The sequence below is a fragment of the Carettochelys insculpta genome, chromosome 8 (assembly GCF_033958435.1).
Source record: "Carettochelys insculpta isolate YL-2023 chromosome 8, ASM3395843v1, whole genome shotgun sequence".
Classification (NCBI taxonomy): Eukaryota; Metazoa; Chordata; order Testudines; family Carettochelyidae; genus Carettochelys; species Carettochelys insculpta.
The window spans coordinates 29698009-29717113 of record NC_134144.1 but is presented as its reverse complement, the minus strand read 5'-3'; the positions used below and the strand labels follow the sequence as shown (position 1 = coordinate 29717113).

The 19105-nt window shown below is 39.5% G+C and overlaps 1 protein-coding gene across 2 annotated transcripts in view; it reads right to left on the bottom strand.

Annotated features, from left to right (window-relative positions):
• Positions 1–452: 452 nt before the first annotated feature.
• Positions 453–19105, bottom strand: part of CWC22 (CWC22 spliceosome associated protein) — a 73489-nt gene continuing 54836 nt past the window's right edge. For both annotated transcript variants that reach the window (XM_075000839.1, XM_075000840.1), the window contains exons 15-20: positions 16253–16330; positions 10148–10300; positions 9696–9823; positions 8694–8795; positions 8394–8590; positions 453–2601 (exon numbers count right to left, since the gene is read on the bottom strand). In XM_075000839.1, the coding sequence (XP_074856940.1) occupies positions 2009–2601; positions 8394–8590; positions 8694–8795; positions 9696–9823; positions 10148–10300; positions 16253–16330 (1251 nt within the window). In that variant the 3' untranslated portion in view covers positions 453–2008. The remainder of the gene's footprint in view (positions 2602–8393; positions 8591–8693; positions 8796–9695; positions 9824–10147; positions 10301–16252; positions 16331–19105) is intronic.

Sequence of the window (19105 nt, the reverse complement as noted above, 5' to 3'; positions counted from 1 at the left end):
TTACATGTTTGACGAGTTTCACCCAAACAATGAAGGCAGGAATCATGAGGGTCACTAGTCACTTACTTGCTTAAAGCCCCTTTTCCTTCCCTTAACCCCCATAGGTTAAATGGCAAAAGGAGACACCTTCGCTACCCAAACACTACTTAATACTGACTAAGACAATGGTTATGCTAACTACAATTATTTACAATTTATTTACACAAGATGACTGTGGCATAGCAACAGGTAGCTAAGCCATAAAAACACCCTCATGGAGGGTAAGAAAGAAACTGAGGGGGTGCCAGGTTGGCTAGGTCACATATAAGTTCCACAGAGGCACCACTCCAGGGGGCTCCCCAACCAACCCAAATGGTAATTACTAGGGGGAAAAAAAGCTTCTGACAGCCATGCATACATGCATGTGCATAAACCTAACTCAAATAGATATGAGCAAGCACTCAAAGACAAAATAAGCATATACAACACAACTATAATGAAAAGGTCATTATGACTCAGCACACTGTGGAACAATATTAAAAAAACAACAATGACAACCACCAGCTGGAATTCTTCTGTTACAAGCATTCTTTCAAAATTAACTTTTTCACTGAGATTATAAATTCGAGGCATAACAGGCAATAAAATGGAAAGATGTGAGACTGAATGCTGAAAAAAATGGAAATTTTCATATTCACAGCAACTTGCATTTTAGCTCATTCCGTAAAAAAGTTCAGGGAGACAAGTCAGTCATATGTAGCAGCAAAGGCAAGCAATAGAGCAGACTCCACTCTTACTTTTGTAAAACTCTCCTACCTGCACTATTTCTTTATATACCTTATACCAAAAGGACCCTCAGTTTCTTTATGTACTACTCATTACACAACATTTATGAGGTTATTTTGATTTCTCAGATGATAAAAATATATTTGCCTAATTACCTGAGTTATTTTGGGTCTTTTGGATTTGTACTACCTGTTGCTGCAAGTACTTTGTTTGGCTGGATATTACATTTTGTGAGATTAATTGGGAGTGGAGGATAGCCTTATTAAGCAAGGTAGGACAGTTTGGTCCAGGAATCTAAAATCTTCCAGAAATAAAAATGTTAAGGACAGAAAATAAATTTCTAGAACTTTGAACTATGATGTTTAGTAATGAAATGTTTTAAGTCTTAAGAAAAAAATCAAATATATCAGATTACTCAGAGGCCTCTGCTCACATCTGTCTCAGAATTTAAGTGAGAATCTAAATTAAAGAACATTCACTATGGGTCTCTGGAAATGAATGTAGTTTACACTGCCTGTGCTGATATAAGACGACTGAAGACAGAGGATAAATTACATAGAAGCCTTACTACTTAGGTCTGAAGTTCATCAAGAAGATGCATCATTGAAACAGGTAGACATCAGTTATTGTTCCAGTTGACTGTTTTTTGAACTCTAATCATAAAGTAACATTTTACAGTATATCAGATCAGCTCATTGAAAGTGTTTGTTATTATACTGAATGGTAATATGCAATTTTACTTGACACTCCTTAATTTGTTGAGTTTATTTTCAGTTTAAGACCATAAAACCATAAGGAGGGTTTTATTTATAAAGGAATATGAAATTTCTCATCTGTGTACAATAATCTGCTCTACTTAACTACTAAAACTAAAAAGTACTATTTTCAGATACTACAACTGAAACACAGTATTTACAGCATCAAAATCTAAGTTGATTAAAAACAAGATCTTGCTGAAATGAATATTTTATTCACAAAATATAAGCAAGTTTCTGCTTCTCTCTCTCTCTCTCTCTCGCAAATGGAAACACTCTTCCAAGGAAGATTTTTAACAGAAGGGTTCTTTCAAATACGGTGATTATAACACGAGGAGGTACAGAAAATCTTAAATCATCCAATGAACTTTACAAACTGCACTTTGTACAAAATCTCTTTTTTTCTAAAGAAAGTTCAGTAACAGATTTAAAAATACACATTTTTAGCTGCACAGAAAAAAATTTATTTCAAATTCAGTGGTGGTATCTTATTTTCGCCTATGTGGAGAGTTGTTCCTTCGTCGGTCCTCATTTTTCCTGGATTCTCTAGATTGGTCAGAATATCGGCTATACCTCTCTGGGCACTTCTCTGCACCATTCCGATATCGATTCTCCTGCTCCTCATCTTCTTTGGGACTTGAATTATTATGGTTTCTTTCTCTAGATTTTGACCTCTCTTTTCTCCTACCATGATATACATTGTCTTTTGACCAGTGTTTCTCCTTTTCATCATCTGAAAAAGAAGTTCTTCTCTCTGCTTTCTTCTTTTTGGAATTAGTGTGTTTGTTTTCTAAATCCGTATTTCTTTCATGATACCTGTCTCTTCCACTCCGATAACTGTTCCTGTCAGTGGCATCATCTCTGTCATAGGGATATTTAGGTAAATCACCTCTCCTGTTTGGATCTCTCAAATTTCTGTCAGCATTTCTTTCCGAATTTCTCTCATCATATGTCTCTTCCTGCTGTCTTCTTTCCATTTTCTTTTCCAGTAGTTTTTTTTTACTCCCTTGTTTTTTTCTGGCAACTTTTTCCACTGCTTTATTTTTCCTTTTTATCTTCTTCCTTTTCGCTCTAGCAGCATCTGAAATTATAGCACACATGAGTTAACTATTTTAAAATCTATTAGTGTTACTGATTATACATAATGAGAACAGTAGATAGAAATTTAATAACATGTTTTGACAAAATTTTGTATTCTTAAATACCTGTGTTGCCACAGAGTTCAAAATAATAAGTTTAAGAGCTTAATATTCCTTTTCCCCCATGAGAATCTCTCCAGAACATGCTCTGTGAATCTACTCCACTTCTGTTAATTGAAGAGAAGGGGCTTATTTAAGTGTAGTCTAACACTGTTTTTTAATGTAAATAATAAAGAAAGCTTAAGGGAAAAAATTGTTAAACTGCTTATCATTCCCAAGATTTCGCCACAGCCCCGACCAGCACCGCACCTGCAGATCCTCCACCCATCATCCCTCCCTGAAGAGCACAGCACAAGGGGGTTATGGTAAATAAACATTTATCAACAATTGCATGATATTTGCAACATGGTTTGGAGGCGGGTGGGGAGGCACCTAACCGGGAGGTGGGGCTGGGGAGCCCTGAACCTGGAGGGGAGCAGAGGGCTCATTCCAGGGCCGGGATGGTGGGCTGTGAGCCCTGTTGGCCCCAGGATCCCCTGCATCCCTGGGTGCAGGGTTCCCTGGTGTGGCAGGGAGCAACAGCAGGTAAGGGCAGTGAGGGGCTCAGCCGGGGGGGGCAGGAGCAGGCTTGGCACGGTGGCCACTGGGGCTGGGGGGAGGTGGGCAACATTGGTTGCATGCTCCTGGTGTGATGTGCCAATGCCTCCAAGATGTTCAGCATCCTCTCCCACGCCACCCTCTATCACTTCAGCTCAGCCTCCATGAGCTGCAGGTGCTGCTCAGCCACCTCAGCCTGGCAAAGGCTGGCTAGGTCCTCCTTGGCTCAGTAAGGAGTCCTCCAGCTGCGGCCCCAACGGTGTGGGGTGTGAGGTGGGGTGGGGCCTGGACGCCCTCGACATCCGCCAGTGGACTTCTGGGGACCAGGGATGGTGCTGGGCTCTCCCTGCCCATGGATAGTTCAGCTGTATGGAGAGGGTGATGGCATGTCGATAACGTACTATGGCATGGGCGGTTTGGCTGTGGGCGCCGCATACATACTGGAGGGTCCCTCAGCAATGTCTGGGGAAGCCCGGCTCCTGGTCGCTCAGCTGGATGAGCAGGAGGTGGTGTCGATCGACCACTTGGTGGTCACAATGGCCTTCTGGTTCCCTGATCTGGGCTGCTCCTCTGACTCTGTCTGTGGCTCGTCCACCCATGTGTCCAAGACTGCCAGGGGAGCAGGGGTAGAGGCAAGTAGCTGGGGCTGCCCTGGAGCAGCTGGCCAGATCCTGGTCCTGGGCGTAGCCCTGCTGCAGTTCCTTCACTTTACTGCGTACCTGTTCTGCAGTATGCTCAGGGTGGCCCCTTGTGAGGGGGCCTCAGGCAAGGTGGGCGAATGCAGCAGCATTTTGCTGCTTGATGCCCATCTCGTGGAGGTCCTGCAGCTCCCGCTCTGTCTCAAAGGGGGGGGCCTTTTTTTTTTTTCTCCTCCCCAGAACACTGCAAGGGCTCGGGAGGGGGGCTGGGACTCACGTGTGGAATGCGTGCTGGCCATTGTACCCTCCTGCTGCTCCCAGGTGTTGCTCAGAGTGTGCAGCTGGAGCTTGTGCTGGGGCTGCTCCTGCCACAGGGTTCCTGAGTTTGTGCTGCTTTACAGTGGCCAGAAACAGGGACCATAGAACCCTGCTGCTGATGGCTGGAGTGGCCCCATGCTCCAGATGACAGGTGCCATAGCGCACCCCTCTGTCGAAAAAGTGGGATGTAGAGCATCTACACATGTACTCTTTCGATCTAGTTTTTTGAAAGGGGACAATCTTCCTGATATGGGATCGGAGTTCTGATTTCGATGTGTGCGCTCTGTTCTTTCAAAAGAAGGCATTGCATGTGCAGACTCTCTTCCCGTTCTTTCAAAAGAGGGCCACATATTTTGATGTTTTGTAGACGTGTAGACACACCTAAGGTGTGTTACTGACAGCACCGAGGCAATATGAAGGTAGCAAGGAAGACTGGAAACTTATTTTCATGCTTTCAAGATTCTGAGTTACTATGTCTTGACGCATTCTTAACAGTCACTAGGCAAAGTTTTTGGTAGTAGTAGTAGTAGGCATCCTTCAGTCTATGTAGACTATAGATCGTGCCCTTCGTGTAGTAGTAGGCAATAATCAGGTGATTAATCAAAGGACTGCCGGAGTCCGCATGGTTGCAGGACTTGGTGCCCCAGCCAGCTCCCAACTACATGGCTGCCAGGGTGCTCTAAATATTGCTCACCCCAGATGGGTTTTTAGTTTTGCTATGATTACTTAAGGACAACAATGACAACACAGCTAAAAATGTAAATTTTGTTGCCAACTTGGGGTAGTTTTTCCTCTGCATCCCACTGAAAAAAAATAGGTATCTTTGTTTTACATTTATGTCACAGGGAAGTTTCAAATAACATCTAGATTTCCACAGAAACTAGTATCCATTTCCATTGTGGAACAAGTTTTATTTTCCCAACCTGCCAATATCCTTTAGTAAAGAGCCTATTTAAAAAAATAGAATACCTATCTCATAGGACTGAAAGGGTATTAGTGTTGATATTTAGTATTAAAGGGAATGAACAGACATGGAAGTGTTTTCCAAAAATCACTGTTAGAGTCATTATGTTGATTGGACACTAAAGGAGGCACTTAAAGGACGACCTGCAACAACCTTACATCAGGTGAATATCCCCCATAAGTGAAAAACAAACTTTGTTTCTATTTACTCTAAGCATTGCAATGTCACACTGGGCAGCTTTGTCTCTGCTTAATCACTTACTGAAAGCATCACAGCTAATACTTATTATTTTAGATCAAATTTCTTGAATTTTACATCAGCTGACCAATCTTCCATGTAAAGGCAGAGGTTGCTGGTGTCTCTTTACTGAGATGTTTAAAACCAGTCACTTCAGTCAGATTGTACGTTTATTTTTAAGTAGTTTATTTCAAATTATTATAGCTCTCATGGAATGTGAAAAATAAAGCAGAGGCTTTGTACAGTAGTGTAACGGATTATTTGACTATGAGCAAGTTTAGTGCTCCATTAGACAAGAGTCCTAGCTGAACTGGCAGGATAGACATTGGGTGACACAGTAAGAGAAGAAGTTCAGTATGGCTGCACCTACACAAGCAAGTTCATTCAAAAGATTTTTTGAAATGGTGCTCTTTCGAAAGATCCCACAGAGCATCTATGCACAACAAGTGTTCTTTCAAAAGTAAGTCAAAAAAATGTGGCGCTTCTTTAGAAATCACTCTTCCTTTCCCGTTTCAGGAAGAGCGCCCCCTTTCAAAAGCTTCTTTCGAAAGCAAACGTGTGTAGAGGCTCTGCAAGGCCCATTCCACGCCCCCAAAAGAGCAGCCCAAATGGAGCCTGATTTTTGATCCCTGGCCTGCTCTGTCAAAAGAGGGGGGGCTGCGTGGATGCTCTCTTTTGAAAGAGCAGATAGCTCTTTTTAGCCACTTTTTTGTGTGTGGACACACTTTTTCAAAAGAGGATCTTTTGGAAGAGATCTTCTGGAAAAAGCTTCTTTCAAAAGATCTCTGTAGTGTAGACGAAGCCTATATGTTATGTGCAAAATGTCTCCTTTGTCCGTTCAGCATATTCTGCTGAAGAAATTTTCAATTGTTCTTAAAGTTTACCCTGGAAATTTACCTGAAGACCAAGAATAACCTTTCCACAATAAGTATTTTAAAATCTAGTTCACTTCCTTTCTATTGTAAAAAGCATGGAATTTCATTAGTTCCTGGCTCAGTGCCCATCACATATGCAGAGTATCCACCAGCACAAGGAATCACAAATTCTTAGATTCTTGCTAAGGAACAGATTTGTGCTTGGGAACATTTATGCGCTAGGTCTAATCACAAGACCATTACTAAGACAACTGACAAGTACATTCTTTTAGGAATTGCTGTTTAGAATACTACTAGGAGGTCCTCATCATAGTCTATGGAAAGATGTGAAAACATGAAGAATCTAGTTGTCACCAACAACCAGCCTTTGCTTTTTAGCAAGGCTGTGAAGTTTAAACCACTAGGAAATACAAAATGACAAAAAAATAAATCCAATTATCTCACAAAAATTAAAATGTATTTTTTGACATATTGCTGCTTCTAGCATACATAAATCAAAGCACACTGAAGAGATCATCAAAATGCATGTATTAATCTGTTCTGAATGGAAAAAGGACAAAGTCTTAGAAGAAAGTGTTGTTTTACCAGAACACCCACACTGACAGACTGCAGAATCAGTTGGTCTGTCAGAAAGAACTTACCTCTTTGTGCTATCAAGCAGTCAGCTTAACTACAGCTGTCTTATGGCGGAAGCCATCTGGCTCTTTGCTGAACTGACACCTCTCTGACCCGGTTAAACTGTGCCTGCCACTAGTGCTTTGTTGTCATTAGTGCAAGAGCTTTACAGTGATACGCAAACAAGTCAGACTTTGTAAAGTAAACATGCAACTGAAAACAAATGCATTTGTAATGCATAAGTAATTAATTCTGCTTGTGCACTTGTTTTATTAACCATATTTTTCACTACTAAAATCATACTAAATCAAATTATCTTTGAATCAGCAAGCTTCCTAACTACAGAAGTTCATGCTGTGCTATCATCTGCTCTCTCAGCATGCTATGTAAGACTAAGTGCTCTAAAGTAAATTTGCAGATATATTTTAGGTTATCAATATTTTTTATGCTTCATGTCAAGCAGATTTTAAATCGGCAAGACAATCTTTTAAAAATATTATTTATCATGCATGAAATTCTTGCATAACAAATTATCAGCAGAAGTCTGATCTTTCCAGTCCCTTGGAAATTCTTCAGGAGTCTTGTTTATTGCAACAGCACACCATATTGCTTCTGAGGAATGGGAAGTGGATTCAGAAATCTCAAACTGCAACAAGCTAAATGAATTGCAAAGAACTGAGCAATTCTTTGTTTGACGCATAAAATACCACAACTGAGAAGGGAGCAAAAGTGACAGAACAAGAGGAGCCACTAGACAGGCCTGACCAGTGTTGTATGAGAGAAGATGATGGACCGTGGAAGGTCAATATTTTCTAGCAGCTTTACCAATATTTCCACTGCTCACTGGGCTCTCAGAAGACATTCAGAAGTAAACTAGAGCTAAACAACAATACAAAATGTTGAGAGCCAGGACTAATGGCTGTAAACAAACTTTATGGAACCACAAGAAATTCGGCCACACACCGTAAGTGGTCGTCCGGCTAACTAAAATCACGCTGGACTACGGATGTTGCCAGATGACAGAGGTTCAACTTGTAGTAGTAGTAGCAACAATAATCATAAAAATAGAAATCAGGTGTGTTAACCTTTACAGTTAAATGACAATCTTGCCAAAAGGATGCTGGTAACAGGCCATTATTTATAAACAAATACTAGGAAGACACATTAAATTGGAATATTCACTTTATGCTATGGATGCATACATTTAAGTAAATAGCCTCCAATGTTATATGCTCCTCAAAAATATGTCTTTCAGTCTCTGGGAACAAGACTCAACATTTATAACTTCTACAATTAAAATTACTACGGATTGGAAGTGGTTATTTTCATCTAAGATTTCCAGAATTTTATCAGAATAACTGACAGGAATTTTTAGAACACAAATTTAGCAATAAATATTTACATACCAACTATAACCATTTCCTTATGGCAAGTATATCAGTGCACTCAGTAAAAAGAGAAGGAGATAAAAGATAGATGTTATTTAATACCTGAGTCACTGCTATGGCCACTACTAGAAGAGTCACTGTCAGTAGATGACCCTGAGCTACTACTGCTGCTGTCAGAATCAGAATCTGAGGAGGAATCAGACTCTGAGGAAGATGACGAGCTATCTGATGACTCAACATCTTGTTTCTGTGTCATGATCATCTTTGGCGCATTTTTCAGATGTTCCCGTAATTCGTCCCTAATTAGCCGCAAAAAACAAACAATCGATCAATCTCACCTCTTATATATAAATCAAGCAATATCAAATCTGGATTAAGACAAAAAAAATAAAGATTTCTTACGTTAGTCCTCCAAGACCAATAGAAGTGAAAAAATTGATGGCAAATCGAGTGTTTCTTGGGTTGTCCCGAGGCAATAATCCTTCAAAGAATGGCTGCAGAGTTCTGACAAAAACAAATATTTAAGTTAAACCTCAAACAGCATGCTATTTTATTTTTACATGCATTTGTTGAAAAATGCATTTTTACAGGAATCCCAGAGGGCAAAACCAGGTTTTGTTCACCCACTGCTTTCTGTGGACACTCCAAGGGATGAAAAAAATAACGCTTTTGAGAGTTAGGCAAAGCAAGCGTTCCGTAAGTAAAATTTTAAAAATTCTTCATAAACCTGTGGTGATTTATATACAGAGTGTTTCTTTGTCAGACTACGACTAATGGCCTGATTCTGTAGCAACTTTCCATGTATGCATTCCAATGAATTGGGCCATACAGTAGATAAAAGTCTGGGATTCGATGAGTTCTGAGTGTCAGTATAATTTACCATCATACAGGAGAATAGCTCCTGAAAAGGAGTAAACCTCATATCCTCAAGAGATAAGCTGAACAACTACATGGAAGCATGTTTTGCAAGTACTTGAGCCACATGCAAGAGAATGTTTTCATTTTGTTGTGCTTAAAATTAAGCAGTTAATTTTATAAAATTAATATTTTTGAGGTCTCCTGAAGGCTCTGCCAAAAATAGGATAACCTATCCCATGACCTTCAGGAATGAGTCTAATGTACACAAGTAAGTATGTTTCACCTGCGGAACCTACTATTCAAGCTGAAACAGCAGTGAAAGTCTAGAAAACACAGACCCTGATCCTGCAAATGTATATGCATGTTTAACTTTACACACTATGACTAGCCACACTGACATCAATGTGCACGCGCACATACACCTTTGCAGAATCAGAACCATAATTTATTTATTTTTGTTTAATTAATTTTCATTTCAAGTGGAGCATATATGCACTCTTACATAATCAAAACATTCAAAGGACAACAGGTAAAATTTCATCTTACTCATCCTTTAATCTTGCATTAAGATTGGGAAGTCCCATATATTCACTAAGTTCTTGGAAGAATATTTTAACAAAAATTCTACTGGATGATGTAGTAGTTTCTTCACTCAATACTATACATTCAAGGACCTGAAAATATTAAGAAAAGCCACAGTTTAAATACATACATTCAGTTCTATTTTTACTTTTAGAAGATGACGCTTATCCTTTGGCCTACATATAGAAGTAGCATCATTCACTTCAACACTGTAGCAATGTAGCTTACAAGAATGTCAAATTAAAACAACACAGATATTTTTTAAATGAGTCTTAGTAGTTTAAATCTCAGACTTTAAAAATTTAGATTTAAAAGTGTATCCCTGACACCAAATATGATGCATTGTAATTTATTTCTGAGCACTAAAGACTAGGCACTGAAAAAAGAAGCAGGGACAAAAGACCTTTTCTACTTACACTCCACGGAAGTGAATCTGTGTACAGAAGATGAGCAAACATTTTGGCTACATTTCTCAATTTGTTTGTTTCTAAACGGTGGATGGTATCATACTGTTCTTTGAAAATAGCTTCAAAAGATTCCATGTATTCTTTTCTTAACATGCAGAAACGCTGAAATAAGATTGTAGAGTTTAAACAACTAGATTAAATAAAACAGAACTTTAAACAAAAATGCATTTAGAACTAGACATTTATATACAAGTCTTTCCTTTGAACTGAATGTAAAGATCAATTTATTACCTTCAGCAGTTTCTCAGAAAAAAACCTAATCTTGCATTAAGAAACCACTACTGACATGTTACTAGATAAAGTAATTTGTTTTACCTCACATCTCATTTCTAGTATTCTCACCTAATGGGACCATTAATACATCTATTCTCCAACTGTGAGTTGGAACCTCAACATCGGTCACAACTTTAGAATGGGATCACCAGAGCTGACTTAGACTTCCTGGGGTCCAGGGTCAAAAGGCTTCAGCTTTGGCTGCCTCATCTGAAGTTGTGGGACTCAGGTTTAGGTGCCCCATTCAGGGATCACAAAGTAGCTTTTGTTATTAGAGGAGGTTGCAGTGCAATGACATTTGAGAACTCCTGCCTTAATATACCACCAGAGGACATAATACTTTCATTAGGTAATTGCAAATTTATTTGAAACTTGAGAAGTAAAGGAAACAATGTCAGGACCGATGGGCTTTCAGCTGCCCTTCATGCTCTGGGCTGTAGGTCCCAGCAGCTATGATGCTTCGAGAGCAAGTTTGCCATAGGCTGCTAATGGGGACCAACCAGATAATTTTTGGTTCATTCTCCCAACAGCTCTGTGAGACACGAATTATTATTAAACCTATTTCACAGATGGGGCAATTAAGGCCGCAAGAGAGACAGGCCTCACAAAAGTGTTGCAAACCTGTGTCTGAAAAACAGGCCTTGGTGAACTCTGTTTTGCTGCCAGTGTGCTTTGAAAGCTACGCTCAATCTTGGTGTGCCATTTATGGACTTCTGCTTAAGTTGAACCAATGAAACGCTGGAAAGAGAATTCACCTCCAGATGCCTCAACTTCTGTTCTAAGCACTAGGCAGGGGGCATGGAATTTCATAATGGGTGCACAGTGCAATCAGCCACCCCTCTGCAGCCTCTGCTGGCTACCCTCATTGCCCCTGCCATTACCAAAGGAGCGTGACGCACAATTTATGGAAGACCGACACTCACTTCCGGGGCACTGGACAAGCTGCAAGAGGGACCCTGCTAATTGCAGGGAGAAAAAGTGGTGCCCAACATAAAAAAGTTTGCTGACCCCTGCTGTACTGTATGCTCCTAAACTGACCCCCTTTGGGTCGCCAGTTAAGTTCTGGTATTCATTGCCAATAGATGGGACTGATCTTGGAGTCCACGAGGACTCAGAAGAGGGTTAAGTATTCACATGGACTGCATTACAAATTATTGTGTGCACTGTTCTTAAAATAGGGGTTACAAAAAGTACGGTTTGACATCATTTATTAAGGACATATATTGATTCTGTAATCAAACTGGAAAAAATGGCTCTTCTCTTTATTTCGGTTGCAGACTCCTGGTCTAGACTGTCCCTGATAGATGTCTATCTAACCTGCTCTAACATCTCCAGTGATGGAGATTCCACAACCTCCCTAGGCAATTTATTCCAATGTTTAACCACTCTGACGGTTAGGAATCTTATCTTAATGCCTAACCTAAATCTCCCTTGATTCAGTTTAAGCCCATTGCTTCTTGTCCTCTCCTCAGAGGCCAAAGAGAACAATTTTTCTCCCTCCTATTTGTAACATCTTTTAGGTACTTGAAAACCGCTATCATGTTCCCCCCCTCAGTCTTCTTTTTCCTAAACTAAACTAAGCCCAATTCTTTTGGTCTTCCCCCACAGCTCATGTTCTCTAGAACTTCAGTCATTTTTGTTGCTCTTCTCTGGACCTTCTCCAATTTCTTCACATCTTGCTTGAAATGTGGTGCCCATAACTGGACACAATACTCCAACTGAGGCCTAATCAGTACAACAAAATCAATACTTCAAGAGCTGCAATGTACACGAATATGAGAGTCCTTAATAAATTATGTCAAAACCATACTTTTTGTAATCCCTATTTTAAGAACAGTGCACACACAGTAATTTGTAATGCAATCCACGTAAATAGTTAACCCTTGTCTGAGTCCTAGTATTCCAAGATCAGTCCTATCTAGTGGCAATGAATACCAGAAATTAATTGGTGACCCAAAGGGGGTCAATTTAAGAGCACACAGTATAGGAGGGGTCAGCACATTTTTTAAGACTTCTCATGTCTTGCTCAGAACACTCCCGTGAATGCACCCCAGAATAATGGTTGCTTTTTTTTTTTTTTTGGCAACAGCATCACATTGCTGACTCATATTTAGCTTGCAATTCACTATGACCCCTAGAACAACAAAAAGCCCTGTGGCACCTTACAGACTAACAGATACTTTGGAGCATAAGACCCACTTCATCAGATGCATGAGTGGGGGGGGAGGGAGGGGGTTCAGAGTAGTATTTAAAGAGGGCTTTGTGACTTTGTCCTCACCCGCAACTATTTCAGATTTGAGGACAATTTATACCTTCAAATCAGTGGCACTGCTATGGGCACCCACATGGCCCCACAGTATGCCAAAATTCTTATGGCTGACCTGGAAAAATGCTTCCTCAGTTCTCGGCCCCTAGTGCCCCTCCTCTACCTGCACTATATTGATGACATCTTCATCATCTGGATCCACAGAAAGGAAGCTCTTGAAGAGTTCCACTGTGATTTCAACAGTTTCCACGCCACCATCAACCTTAGCCTGGAGCAGTCCACACAAGAGATCCACCTTCCTGGACACTACCGTGCAGAGAAGCATAGCGGCCTGTGGGTTTTCAGTGTAGGGTGGTATTTATGTGGCCATTGCTTATCTACACACCTCCAGCTTCCATCCAGAGCACACTACATGATCCATTGTATACAGCCAGGCACTAAGGTACAACCGTATTTGCACCGATCCGTCAAACAGTGACAAACATCTATAAGACCTTTACCAAGCTTTCCTGAAACTACAATACCCACCTAAGGAAGTGAAGAAACAGATTGACAGAGCCAGACAGGTAACCCACAAGCCACCTGCTACAAGACAGGCCTTGCGAGGAAAACAAAAGAACACCACTGGCCATCACATACAGCCCCCCAGCTAAAGCCTCTCCAGCTCATTATTAGTGACGTGCAACCCATCCTGGACAATGATCCTTCACTCTCACGGACCTTGGGAGGCAGGCCTGTCCTTGCCTACAGACAGCCTGCCAACCTTCAATTCTCACCAGCAACTATAGACCACAACACAGTCACTCTAAACCTGGAACCAATCACTGCAACAAACCTCGCTACCAACTCTGCTCACATACCTACACAAGCGATATCATCGCAGGATCCAATAACAATCATACCACCAGGGGCTCCTTTACCTGCACATCTACTAATCTATGTCATCATGTGCCAGCAATACTCCACTGAAATTTACATTGGCCAAACTGGGCAGTCTCTATATAAAAGAATAAATGGACACAAATCAGACATCAGGAATGGTAACATACATAAAGCTGTGGGAGAACACTTCAATCTCTCCCTGGACACTCAGTAACAGATTTAAACGTAGCAGTCCTATAACAAAAACATTTCAAAAATAAAATGGAGAGAGAAATCTTTGAGCTGCAATTCATTTGCAAATTTGACTCCATCAACCAAGGATTAAACAGAGACTGGGAGTGGTTGACCCATTATAAAATCAGTTTCTCTGCTATGGAAGTTCACACCTTCATATTAGAAACTGACAAAGGGCCACATCCCCCCGACTGATCTGACTTGTTTTTTCTCCTCTCTTGATGTATACTACTGATAATGGGCCATTTCCACCCTGATTGAATAGACCTTGTCAGCTCTGGCCCTCCCTTTTACTGGGACCCCCCACTTTAAATACTCTTCTGAATCCTGCCCACCCGCCGTAACTCATACATCTGACGAAGAGGGTCTTTGCCCATGAAAGCTTATGCTCCAAAATATCTGTTAGTCTATAAGGTGCCACAGGACTTGTTGCTCTTGAAGATACAGACTAACATGGCTACCTCTCTGATACTTATGACCCCTAGATCTCTCTCTGGAGTACTCCTTGCTAGTCAGTCGAGTCTCACTCTGTATACACAAAACTAATTATTCCTTCCTAAGTGGAGTAGTTTGCATTTGTCCTTACTAAGCTTCATCTTGTTTACCTCAGACCATTTCTCCAGTATGTCTAGATCATTTTTGAAGTATGACCCTATCCTCCAAAGTAGTTGCAATCCCTCCCATCTTGGTATCATCTGCAAACTAAGCATTCTCTATGCCAATATCTAAATCGTCGATGAAGATATTGAACAGAACTGGTCCCAAAACAGACTCCTCAGGAACCCTACTTCTTATGACCTTCCTGCATGATTGTGACTACTCTCTCAGAATGGTTATCCAGTCAGTTATGCACCCACCTTGATAGTAGCCACATCTAAATTTTATTTGCCCAATTTATTGATAAGAAGATCATACAAGACTGTATCAAAATGCCTTACTAAAGTCTAGGTGCCACATCCACCACTTCCCCTTTATGAGCAAGGCTTGTTATCCTAGCAAAGAAAGCTATCAGATTGGTTTGGCATGATTTGTTCCTTACAAATGCATACTGGCTGTTAGCTATCGCCTTATTTTCATCCAGATGTCTGCAGATGAATTCCTTAATTACTTGCACCATTATCTTTCCTGGCACAGAAGTTAAACTGATTGGTCTGTAATTTCCTGGGTTTCTCCTATTCCCCTTTTTATAGATGGGCGCTATATTTGCCCTTTTCTTGTCTTCTGGAATCTCAGACTTTCAGGACTTTTCAAAGATGACTGTTAAAGGCTCAGATACCTCCTCTATCAGCTCCTTGAGTATTCTAGGATGCATTCAATCAGGACCTGTGGTGATTTGCAGACATTAACTTTTTAAAGTAATTTTTAACTTGTTCTTTTCTTAATTTTGTCTTCTAAACCTACCCTGTTCCCACTAGCATTCACTATGTCAGGCACTCCTTCATCAGACTTCTTGGAGAAGACCAAAACAAAGAAGTCATTAAGTACCTCTGCCATTTCTAAATTTTTTGATATTGTTTCTCCCTTCTCACCGAGCAGTGGATCTACCCTGTCCTCCTTTCCATAATAATCCTGGATATGGTAATATTTTCCAGTGGCAATGTGTAATAAAGTACTGTAAATTTAATTTAAACATCCTGGATTATTATGGAACTAAGCCTTATACTTTACCAACAACAGGTTATAAGATAATTGTTAGTACTAGCTAATAACAGAAAATGGAAATATGCTTGTGCACAGTACATCAGCAGTAACATTTTCTGAAACTTGAATATCTAGACAGTAATGAAACTTCTGTAATTGTATGTAACATTTTAAGGACATCAAAATTTTATTTATGTAAAACTTTATCAAAGTCACCTATAATGAGATTATAGGTGGAGAAAAGGAAAACTGCTATTTAATAAGTAATAGTAACAAAAGTTGTAACTAATTTTATACAGACATAGACAAGAAGAAAACTAGATTTCTTTATTTTAGAGATAGAATGGTGCAAGAATGAACCAAGTCATCCTAAAAGCTAAATAAACCGACTCAGCAACTTTAATGTAGTACAAAAACAACGGAGAATGGCAACTCCTGCAATAAATTTGTAACAAAGCACACTGCACTAATACAGTGCTGTCACTGTTAGTGATATGCATTAGCCATTGGACCATTCCTTTACAAGATGGTAACAAAAACACCAGGGAAAATGTGTGCTCTCATGCTGTGCTCGCTGTGAATACTCATTACCATTAATGGATAATCCAGTCACTTCAGCTCATATAACCAACTTCAGAACAAAAAAGCCACACACAATTAGGACTTATATCAGATGCTTATATGGAAACATTTAGTGCCATATTACACTAATTATATGTTAGTTGCTGTAAAATTTTAAGTCTGAAAATAGAACTTACCCCTGCCAGTAAACCAAAGAATTTCTCGTATGTCCTTTGTTGAGCACAGCAGTCAAGGATCATGTTGCAGAGTTCTTTCTGTTTTAAGGTAACACAAAAATTCCTCAACACACACCTCTATAGTAGTAGAGATCTACCCCATAAATGCCAAAATATTAAAGACGGATTTTTGCATGGATGCCATCTTTGAAACAAGAACTCTTCTCTAAGAATGTGGAAGTGGGCAATTTTAGTAGCTTTCTGCATTTCTATTATTTTGGATGGTATTTGGAGTTGGAGAAGTTTCAGATAGAGAAAGTTAATAGCCATCTGCCCAGACCTGCAGGGAAGTTATAACCCTGTAGCTTTACTAAAGAACTGTCATCACAAAGTCAACTTTATAATTTAACAGCAAGATTAGGAAAAAAAAAAAAAGGCGGTAAAAAAGGAAATTACTTCTAAAGCACTGATACCTTCATTCAATGAGAAAAGGGTCACAGAAAATGAACGATGAAGTCAAAAGTGTGAAGTTCTCTGAGTAATGGCAATTGAGAATGATCAGTGGTCTCAAGGCTACATAAAGCTACACTACATAAAGCTTTGATCCCGCAGACTTATGCATGTGCTTAACTTTACATCTGTGAGTAGGAACTTTTTTAGGACTATTCATGTGTCCACAGGTAAGCATGTGTGAACTGATACATTTACACTGCAGAGACTACACTGGCATAGTTATGCTGACATAACCTCATAACCGAGATGCTACCTAACAAAAGGAGTTTCTCTGGTAGTGTAAGAAGCCCATCTCTACACATCATGTTAGCTACACTTGCAGAAGCACTGTTGTATTCATGCAGCTAGATTTATGTCAAAAGGGGAAGAGGGTCATACCAGCACAGCTATGTTAGCCAGGCTGCCCTGACTGATGCTGATATAATTTCAAATTTAGATCGTGCCAAAAACCTCTGCAGGATTGTGACCTAAAATCATTCACTAATTTACATTCATGTCTACTCTGAACTACTGCAGTCTAAACAAACAAATGCCTAAAATTATTTTTGTGTAAGAATGGAAGGACTGCACGATGTTAGGTATCAAGTTGAGGTTTTAGTAAAGCCCAATAGAAACTTAAGAAAAAAAAAAACTAACTTCCACCCCCAACATTAAAGCAGGCTAAGTGTATGTTTGCTTTTGTTTTAAGTTTCTTTGCCATGCCAGAAACTCAAGTTTAAGATCGGGCTAGTTTCATTAAAGTTGAAAAGACAACACACAAAAGAACATATGCTTCTCTAATTCTTCTGTTTGTCAAAATAAGATTTTTAAAATGACACTTTATTGGACAGTTCACGCTTTGCATTTTTATGAAGCATACTATCCTGCGGCGTAGAGAATTTTCTGGCATCACTTATGATAATGATGAAGGAGTTCTTGAAAAATTTTATATGAAAATTATTTAAAATAATGGATTAACAAGAGTAAATTACTTCACAGGTAAAATCAGTCTGATACATACATTTTTGATACCTGAACTTCCTTCACCCCAAATCCTAAATTTCTGTATAATTTAAATTAATGTACACTTGTAAAAGTTATATAAAAAGAATAAGGATCAATCACGAATTTGTCACAGGCCCTAACAAGGGGAGTGCTTCATTGCACTGCCAGGCTATGAGATTATGTTTTCACTAGAGAGCTTGCAGCTGGACAGCTCTAAGATCTCTGTGGTAACTCCTGTCAACATAATTAGTCCATTGCCAATGAGCGGCAGTAGCTCTGCCACAGACATATAGCTGTCCATTCCAATGCTTATGCCAGCAGGATCTGGTTCTTTCACACCCATAAGCGACAAAGTATATTGACAAAAGAGGCTGTGTAGACATAGCCTGAGTCACAATCTGCTTTTCCAGTTTCCCCCTGTTCCACTGGGGAAGGCACACTTGGTGCAGAAGAGAGATGAAGGAAATGGGATACAGCTTCTTTCCCCTTTGCACCACTACCTCGGTAGCTGTCATACAGGCATATGGGGGCAACTTACACTCCTAACTCCTTTGCACAGGTCCACAATCTGCCTCTGTGGCAGCAACTTAAAACCATTTAAAAAGAATTAAGACAAAAGAAGCAAACATTTTCATATAAATGGACAGTCTATTAACAGCACTGAACTTTATTCAATGTAATTAACATTATTTGTCCACTATATCAAGTTCATTAACATAAAACAATTTATGACAATAGTTCCCAAATACACTGTGTTTTAAAATTCCAAATTTGTTGATTTTTGCAGATGTCTGATTTATGTCTTGTTATGAAGGATCTGGTTAGCAGTTTAGATCACATCATAGTTTTTTAATAAGATCACTTGTCAGACTTTATAAATCACAAAAAAGAGACTGGACACTAAAAAGTAAAAATTGGATGGTCAGTATCCCTCTTTACCAATTAATTTAAATATGTTTGCTTCTTTAGACTAATTAGAAATCAAGGAAAAAAGAACAAATACATTTATAGTCACATTCTGAAAACTGAAGTCGCAACAGAATTTCCCCAAACAAATAGAGAGTAAATATATTTAATTATCACTGAAATGTTAAAACACAGAAGTCTGAACACATGTATGCTTTACATTTGGTATGCCTTATATTAAATCAGTAATAATATACTCCCATTTGACCATTATGAAATCCTACAAGAAACATTTTCACCTATTATATAGGTGAACCAAGCAACAAAACAAACAAAATTATATTAAAGGAGGCATCTATTTTTTGTTAAACAGGAGAAAAACAAAGTAACATTCAGCAAGTATTATATGAAAGATAAATGTACAAATCCGGTTAAGGCTATTCTTTTCAATATAGTCACATGGTGTTAGTT